The sequence below is a fragment of the Argiope bruennichi genome, chromosome 3 (assembly GCF_947563725.1).
Source record: "Argiope bruennichi chromosome 3, qqArgBrue1.1, whole genome shotgun sequence".
NCBI classification, from domain to species: domain Eukaryota; kingdom Metazoa; phylum Arthropoda; class Arachnida; order Araneae; family Araneidae; genus Argiope; species Argiope bruennichi.
This window is the reverse complement of record NC_079153.1, coordinates 93292847-93302057: the sequence shown is the minus strand read 5'-3', so window position 1 is coordinate 93302057 and position 9211 is coordinate 93292847. Positions and strand designations below refer to the sequence as shown.

The following is a 9211-nucleotide window of genomic DNA, read 5'->3' as shown; positions in this document are numbered from 1 at the left end:
GTACTTGAATTTAAATGTTCCTTTTTGAATTTTATTGTCCTTTTCTTTAATTTGATTATTCTTTGTTCTGTGTTTTTTTTTCTTTACATGAATTCGAATTTTTCTACTTTCCTATTAAATTGAATAGTCTTTGTTTTGCGATTTACAAAATAAATTAGTTGAAAGTTTTCTATGCTTTTGAATACAAAGTTTATAAGTAGTGATATTTTAAGGAATGTTAATTGTTTAATTTCTACCAAATTTCTTTTTCTAAAATCAATAATATTCTAAATTTAAATCTCAGTTTTTTTCTGGTGTTAAAAGAATTTTTTCTAATCTTATATAATACTCTTTTGCCTTAAAATTCTAAGCCAATTTTGAAATATCCGATTCTGAGAAAAAGATAAATAATTTCGGTAATGCACCTTAAAACTGATTAGAATATTTTACTTTTCAGTGAGTGAATAAATAAGAAAACCAATAATATAAACTTGCAGTAACATTTATTTGTTCTAAATAGTAACATGTCACAAATGAGAAGCTCTTACAAAAGACTTGAATGTATCACAGGTACACCAAAGACAAGTCACAAACAAAGAAAACATTTACAAACGCACCCTTTCCCAAACAAATTATAATACACCCCTACCTATACATATAAACGATATTTGATCATCTTTGATAAGGACTCATACTACTGGCCGAAGTCTTGAAGAAGCTTTTGCAAATTTTAATTGCAGATGGCGTGAATTGCGAAGGATGCTGGCACAAGGAAAGATGACTGCATTTGAAGTTCTGAAGCTACCACCATAGAGATGTATTAAAACAGATAAGGAACTTAAAGAAATCAAATTTAGGAACTAATGACTCATAGAGTGTAGATTAAGAAATGTTTGCAAATAAAAGTGGAAGAAAGACTTCCAACTTAAATTGGCTTGAAGATTTTCATAATAAGCGAGGTGCAGAAGAAAATCCAGCTTATAAATAAAATAAAGCTGTCTTTTGACTGAAGGCCAAAACCAGTGTTCCCAATAGCATTATATCCAATAAGTAAAGAAGCTATTCTGTTATTTTGATGAGTTGTACAAGTCCAGTCCTTTGTTACCGTTGTTCCGTGTTTCAGTGCTCTGTTTTTTTGGTCCTTAACCTCTTTGAGGACTAGGTTTAGGCTGGAAATCTCCTTCCCTGTTTCTGTACAGCAAAGGTTCAGCTCTCTGGATATCATCATCGGTGAGAAAGTACAACTTAGGATCTCCAGCGTTGATCCTATCGTTGATGTTGTAGAAACTGGGTGCTTCTGGGCATGGAACGGCGTCTTCAGGATCAGCGCAGGTCAGAGTAAGCTGGTTGAAAAGAGTTTGATTACCACAAACGAAAGACCATTGCTTGGTATCTCTGGACCCGTCATCTTTGTCTACGGAATGACACACATGGAAGATCTGGCAGTTGTTGTCCACGTCGGCGTAGTACCCGTCGTTGAAGCAGTTAAAAGTTGTCTTGATTGGCCCAACTAATATATCAGCACCGTCCGGAAGTTCATAAGCTTGCCTTTTGTGCCTCTGATTTAAAAGGGGGTAAAAACGCAAAGATTATTTTAAGTTGTGATAATTCCTTAAATAGAATAAGAAATAAGTATTTTTTATTTAATATATTGTTGTAGATCCTTTTGTTGTATTTAAATTTTATTGTAGATCTTTATTGTTGTATAAATATGATTGCTTTTTTAAACCAAAATATTTTTTAAGTGTTTGTTTCTTATTCTTTTAGATTTGAATTAGTTTATTGATTTTGTTTAATAACATGGTCTTTGCACTTCATTTTCTTCTATAATGCTTATATGGGCTTAAATCAATGCTTATTTTCAAATGAATTCCTTTGAAATTTAAATAGTTTTAAGAAATAATTTCAATTTTTAAACAATTTTAAATTACAGTTATTGAGGGAAGAAATGCTTTAATTACAATTGTTAACTACATTCAAAAATGTTTATTGCTATATTGGAAAACTAGCTATTAATGCCATCTATTGTTTGCAAATAATAAATACAAAAATCTGGAAAGCAAATAAAACTAGAATTAATTTTAACATAAATTTAAAAAAAATTATTTTAAAAATTATTTCTTTTAGGAAATATAGTTAAAAAATACAATGTTCTGTAAGTTAATGATATATTCTCTTCTTTGGTTTGAAGTATGAAAACTTTGAACTACATTCCACAGAAATTCACTTGAAAAACATTCATTTAAAATTTATCATAATTAAATAATTCTAATTTTTACTCATGATTATTAGAAAATTCTATCAAAATAAAACTTACTTTTGGTACTGTAGCGGCAAGAGCTACGGAAAAGACGAGACATGCTGTAAAAAAATCAATAAAAGTTAAAGAAAGCATTTTAAAAACGGGTTATTTTACATATCTGAATAACAATTACAGTAGAATAAATTCATTAAGAAAATATATTAATACAAAGTGCTTACCCAAGATGTAAGCCTTCATGGTGCTTTATTTGTGGGAAAATACCTGCAAGAGGAAGTAACTTAGTAATTTTCAAACTATATAAATCATCGTTTAATATTTGTGATATTGGTATGAAATATAATTCGAAAATCATCCAAGGAAATAACCACATACGGATAATGATAAATAATGTTCTTTTATTATATTTTTTTATTTGTCCAAACGAAAATAATGTATTAAATTATATATTTTATACCTTTAAAGAAGATATAAGAAATATATTTGAAATTTCCTACTTCTTATATTTTATGAATTTTCCAATGTATTATTTATGTTTTAATATTTTTTTTTAAATCTGAAAGGAAAATGCGCATTTCAAGATGCGCTTGTATTCTTTTCCAGTTATAATATCTTTTGAAATATATCTGTGTCCAAATGTATGTACTTTATAAACAAATATTTCTTATAAATGCGATAAAAGTTACTGTTCTTAATGTGCATGGAAAAACTAAAACAACTAATTTATTTTAAGGATTTAATCATTAATTTTATAATTAAGTTGAGGAGTATATAAGTATGATAAAAGAGCAACTATAATCTGCTTCATTTCATTAAAGAGACAGAAAACATAAAATTCATAAATTTAAAATATCATTCTAGATTATAAGCATTATTTTGTATCAATTAATCTGAAAAAAATGCGTTATAATTAAAACTCAATGATATTACATATCTTTAAGATTCATAAAATTTTACAATAGCGTAGATAAATCCTAAAAATGCCATGTAATCAAAATTTAATGATTTTAAACATCATCAAGTATTATAATATAAATATTATTATTTTTTAATTATAAACCAGAGAAAGCATAGACAAAGTGAGAAAAATGTACAAAAAAATTCATTTAGAGCTAAAAAAACACACACACTTAAAATCAGCTTTCTAACACATTAAATTTAATTCTTGATTAAATTACCCATAAAGAAAAACCTTATAGAAAGTCCCTGTAGTATGAAATTAGATGGAATTGGATTCATCATTCAAAATAATACTATTTGAAGACAATATAGATAAATTGTTGACTGTATGAACAACTAAATTAGTACCATTTGAAAAATTGGCATGCTTTAAGCAAAATGTATCTCATCAATAACGCATTTATAATTTCACTGTGGTATCAGATATGTTAATTTTATTACTAACAGATATGTTGTTGTTCTTTGGATGCTTTCAACCAGCGGAAGTGGTCTTTTTAAAAATATCTCTCATACTCTTTATTAAATATACTTTTGTATTATTAACAATATGCTATCGATGAACTACAGTTATGAAAGAGCCTTTTAGAGAGCTATCTTTGATAAACATTTTTGGCTCTGATACATTTGGAGACAGTCAAAACAAAATACTCGAAAATCGAATTTTGTATTTTGAACGCCTTTACTTCACTGACTTAAAGTTGCAATTAATAGAAGCAACTGATAGACTGCTTCCTATCTGTTCAAGATATATTACACCAAAGGACCGCCGTGTAATTTGGTGTAGTGTGCGCTAAATCTGTCCAAAGTGAACTATTTCCATTGGAAACTCAGGAAAGCGATGCTAGCTCAGAGTGTATTCTCGTAATCTGAACGTTGTTGGGAATCACGTAATCTGCCCCAAAATAATTCAAGTGTAGCTTAAAAACGAGATGTTAGAGCGTTTACTATATTATAATATATCGCCAAGGCTGTTGCAAACATTTCCAAAAGCTGAAGCAAAATCATTTTTCTTCTTCAGAATTTGTATATTAGTCTAAAATCATTTTCTTCGCCATTTTTTTTTCTTTCTCCTTTAGATCTTTTTTTCTTACGCCTTTAATTTTTCTTGATCCTTTGCTTCAGCTTCAGTTCCTTATTAATTATATTGCCATGTTTTTTAAAAAAACTTCTTTTTCCGATAAGCTGGTTTAAATGGGAGAGTTTTCTTTTCTTTTTAAAAATTATTATTATTAAGTGAGTATTTGTTAGATATTTTTAGAGGTAAATTTTCTATTGCAGAAAGTCCGAATTACATGCAACAATCTCAAATTGACATTTAGAAAAAAAAATTAAGTAGTTTTTTAGAGCTTAATTCATACGTAAAAAAAATAAATTATTATATTTTAAAAAAAACTAACTCACCCTAAATCAAATGTTACTATTTTTTTCTTTAATGAATTAAAACGGAGTAGATGTTCACACCTAACATGTTTGGTTGGGTACTTACTATACTGATGTAAGTGAGCCTTCCGTTCCAAAAGAATCATATTTAACGAATATTTTGCTTTAAAAATTTTAAAACCTTTGCATAAAATGCGTGTTACAACTTAACACTATGTTCTTCTACTATAAAGACAATATTTAACTTTGAAATTACATTTAAAAGTTTCATATGTTCAAAATTTTGTAATAAGTTTGTTTTAAGAATATTTTGTTCTCCATCCATATCTATGTTCAACTTCTAACTATTGATTATTATTGTAAAAAGTTGCAAGTAAGACAAATGAACAATTTCTTTTTGCCTGTTTAAATTCATAGAGACATTTTAATTTGGTTTAGAATGCAGAAATATTAAGATCTAAACCTAAACCAAGAATTTTCTACAAATCCTTGTAAATAAATTTTAAAATTGAATGAAATTCCTGATCCAACTATTTTAATACTCTGATTTAAAAAATAATAATTTCTATTATTGAGTTTGAGATTTTATAAAAATTCAAAAAAGATTTAATGCATTTTACCAGTAAAATAATATAAATATTTGGCACAAATAAATTCACAAAACGGGATAAAAAAATGTAAATGAAAATAAAGCTTATTTTATATTTCTTAAGACTATAAAATATATGACTAATAATGTATAGTTCATATAAAATACAGTAAATCAATTCGAATGCATGGATATCCAAATGAAACCCCAGAGAAATATCCACCAAAATATTATGAAATCCAACAATATATTGATTTGGATTTTCATTTCCAAATTAAATCTATTTCGGTAGGTGCAGATGACCCTCCATTTTAAAACACGTAAAAAAAATTGGATGTTTTTTACCTTTCTAAATCATTTCTAAGTAGACAAGAAACACACATCAGCTGTAGTATGAAGCTAATTTTAAAATTATTATTTCTTTTAAATTTCTGGCAACAAATAGTAATCGCTTATATATATAGAGAGAAACTGCTCAGCGATTGCTTATAGTCAGAAGCAATTTACGCCTTATTCTAGAGTAGCCTTGCAGACTGTCTACTAAAAAGTCAATATAACATAAATCAAATTGCTATTATCGATACAGTAATGTTGAAAAATTTATTTATTTCTCTTACTAATTTAAGTGCCTTGGAGTAAATAAATACTGCTCGAATGCTCAAAACGCAGCCTTAGCAACATTGAGATTGTTCTATTAATCGGTATCAGATCAGATATTACTAAAAATAAAATACAAAATAATTAAAAGTTTTGAAGTCTTTCTCATTGACTGTTGATATTTAGATGCCATCTAAATTGTACCCTAAGGATCTCGCTTTAAAGAATGTAATTTTAAATTTACCATTTTATGGGTTTTGCTTTATGTCCATTAAAAGGTAGATATAACATAAAGCAAATTGAGTTTATCTATACTATAAGCCATAAGTTTAATGAAAAAAAAATGTTTTAACATATGCAGAACTTTAAAGATTTTATGGTGCTACAAATATCCTTAAAAGTTTAGCACCTTTTGTTTAGTGTCTAATAGTTTACATATATAAAAAATGATAATTCCTTTAATAATTAATATAATAATAAAACAAATCGCGCCATTATGATTTAACAATCGTAAAATTCAATAAAGATTTCATTAATGCCTAAGCCCCTTGTTTTAAATGCTGGTTTACAAATACAAGTTCAAGTTTTTCCTAAGAGTACCTCAAAAGAGGCAAATTTCACAATGGTAAAGCTATGGAATATTTATATAAAATATATAATCTGTTCCTAACGAATTGCACACAACACCAAACAAATTTCTTCTATTGATACCACAATGCTAAAATTTATAAAAATTCAAAGATGCTTAAGTTAGACTCAAATACAAGTTCAAGCTTAGTCGTGGAAAACCTTAAAAGGGAGAATTATCGCAATAGTAGAAACACTGGAATCGTACTCACCACTGTTGTTCCCCCAGGAAAAAAAGTGCGAATGAATACGAAGAGTGGTGGTTGCTTTTATACCACCCGTGGCTGTTTTAATTCTTCACGCGCGGCACAAAAGGGTCACGGAGGTCGAACGGTAAATTTTTCCTCCAACGGTGGCAGACAAAAAAAGAAATCGGGAAAAAAAAAATAAAGAAGATTCCTGATAATGTTATCTTAAGGAGATCAGATGTGCAAATGTGTCCGGAAGAAACGGAACACAACCTTGCTGTCGTGCTACATGGCCCCTGACCCTCATCAAACACTTGATGGGCAGAAGATGAGTTACAGCATTGACGGTCGGACGCCATAAAATCTTTATACACTGTCCTTTGTCTTCTGTCTTAGATATACAACTTGTGTCTATTTGCCTGCCAAAGGCTTGGGACAAGAGAGACCGCCATATTTGGTTTTTGTGGTTAGAATTGCTTTAGGACTCATGTACAAATATTGGTAGTAAGTTCTAAAGTTTTCCAGTTTAAGTTTAGCCAAATAATACAAAATCTTGATTTATATGCTGTTCTTTAAGGATTATTATGAGGAATTGCAAATATTAAAATCTTAAATGTCAGTTCTGTCAATAAGTTGGTTGAAATTAAACGAGCATTTTCTAGAGCTTCGGGCGTTCAGATGATGATTGTACGATGATAATCGATATTCCGAATATAGAGCAATATCTTGAAGATATCATAGCAATGTTGTTGGGCCTTTGGATGCGATTCGATGTTTATAAACATCGAAACAGTGACGAATTAAAGTAGCGGTTTATTATAAGTTTTGCATAAATGGTTTACCAGTTTCATTATAATTGACAAATTATAAAAAGATACAGTGGAAAGAAATTATAAATAATTATAAAGATTATGTAATACAGCTATTAATTGTAATTTGTAAAAAAAAAGAAAAGAAACTATCTTTTTATTCAATATTCTTATAATTTTCAGTTTCAGATTCTACGTAATAATGTTCGCACAATTCATCTACAATAATATCAATCTTCCAGAATTTCGCTTCTTATTTTTTATGAAACAGAACAACGACGATCAAACGAACTATTTATTGATTTGTAGTTCAGTCGAATATATTGCTAAAATTATGTATTCTATTTCAATAAAAAAACGCATTTCAGGCTAACAAAAAGAGTTTCATTTAATTTATAATCTTGTATATTATGTGTTAATTTATTATTACTCCATTTCTTCATATGAAATTCATTTAGTTAACTATGAATGATTGTTTTAATGAAAAGCAGATAATCAATTATTTCATTCAACTAACTATGACTGATTGTTTTGATGGAAAGCAGATAATCAATTATTTCATTTAACTAACTATGAATGATTGTTTTGATGGAAAGCAGATAATCAATTATTTCATTTAACTAACTATGAAGGATTGTTTTGATAGAAAGCAGATAATCAATTATTTCATTTAACTAACTATGAATGATTGCGTTAAAGGAATATATAATTGATTATTTGATCAGAAGAATTTGTAAAATACATCTTCGATGGAAAAGAAATAATTTAATAAGAAACGATGAAACTCTGTCATTGCAAACAGCCTGTGCCTAATACTTATTAAATCTATAGATTATAAGTGACATTTCTCAAAAAGCTAAGATATATCTTACTAATGGATATTTCAAGGATAAAAATATAAAATTATAATAATGGAATCAAGAATGATTCATAAAAAAATTATTCATGTACTGAAAAATCATTTCGTAGATGAATAGAATCAATGACTGAGTCTTAAAAATAATCGATTCTGTGTTCAAAAATGGCGAAAAAATTGTCTTGATATTTACAAGAATAAAAATTACGTAAGGTAATAAAAAATCAGCAAAAGGTGTTTTGCTTCAATTAGATGTGGGTCAAAGATGAACGCGATGTTCCCCAACATTTTCCACGCCAATCTTAACAGAGAAGTTAACGTTTCTTCACTGGCTAACCTCGAAGCTTCCGAGCAAATTGATGGACTGTTTCATTGCGAATTACGGTTAAAGGCCAAATGGATTAAAGTGACGAATTAAATTAAAAAAATAAAGTAGTCAACCCTATGATTAGAAATGATTTCGCAAATGTATTGATCGCAGTGGATCGTTGTGAAAAACAAAACCGAAAAAACGAGCTGGAGCGCAGTTTTAGAACTTGGTAGGAAATGGAAGGTTTTGAATTGTGGCATCATTGATTTCTGTCATATCAAGTGTTTGGAGATCCATTTCTAATTTGAAATATGTAAAAATATGATTCTTTAAATATGTCACATTATTATTCTTTAAATATGTCGTCAAATATGTCAGCAGTTATTGACGAACTATTAAAAATTTGGATTGCATTGTACGGTTTATCAAGATAAAAGTCTGTAAATGCCGAACTATGTGCTTCTTCTGGTAAAAGAAGCTCCCCAAAACTACCAATACTATTTCAAAAAATAACCCATAACTATAATTCCCTATCTTGGCGTCATACTGGATGAACATTTAATATTTAAAAAGCATATTCCTAAAATCAAAAATAAATTTAACGTGTTAAAGCTAATCATCACCCAATACTTAATTAAAAAGTCTAACTTATCTCA

At 28.4% G+C, this 9211-nt stretch overlaps 1 protein-coding gene across 1 annotated transcript; it reads right to left on the bottom strand.

The window, feature by feature from the left end:
• Positions 1 to 465: 465 nt before the first annotated feature.
• On the bottom strand, positions 466 to 6661 carry LOC129963539 (uncharacterized). Its single transcript, XM_056077980.1, has 4 exons — positions 6605 to 6661; positions 2461 to 2503; positions 2297 to 2340; positions 466 to 1538 (listed from the first exon to the last, which is right to left on the bottom strand). The coding sequence occupies exons 2-4, from the start codon at positions 2477 to 2479 to the stop codon at positions 1122 to 1124; spliced, it is 480 nt and encodes a 159-aa protein (XP_055933955.1). The 5' UTR covers positions 2480 to 2503; positions 6605 to 6661; the 3' UTR covers positions 466 to 1121.
• Between the last annotated feature and the right edge of the window lie 2550 nt (positions 6662 to 9211).

Excerpts from the sequence above, each read along its gene's own strand:
- LOC129963539 (XM_056077980.1), bottom strand. Across the intron at positions 1,539-2,296 it reads TTGCCGCTACAGTACCAAAA|AGGCACAAAAGGCAAGCTTA; the intron begins GTAAGTTTTATT and ends CTTTTAAATCAG.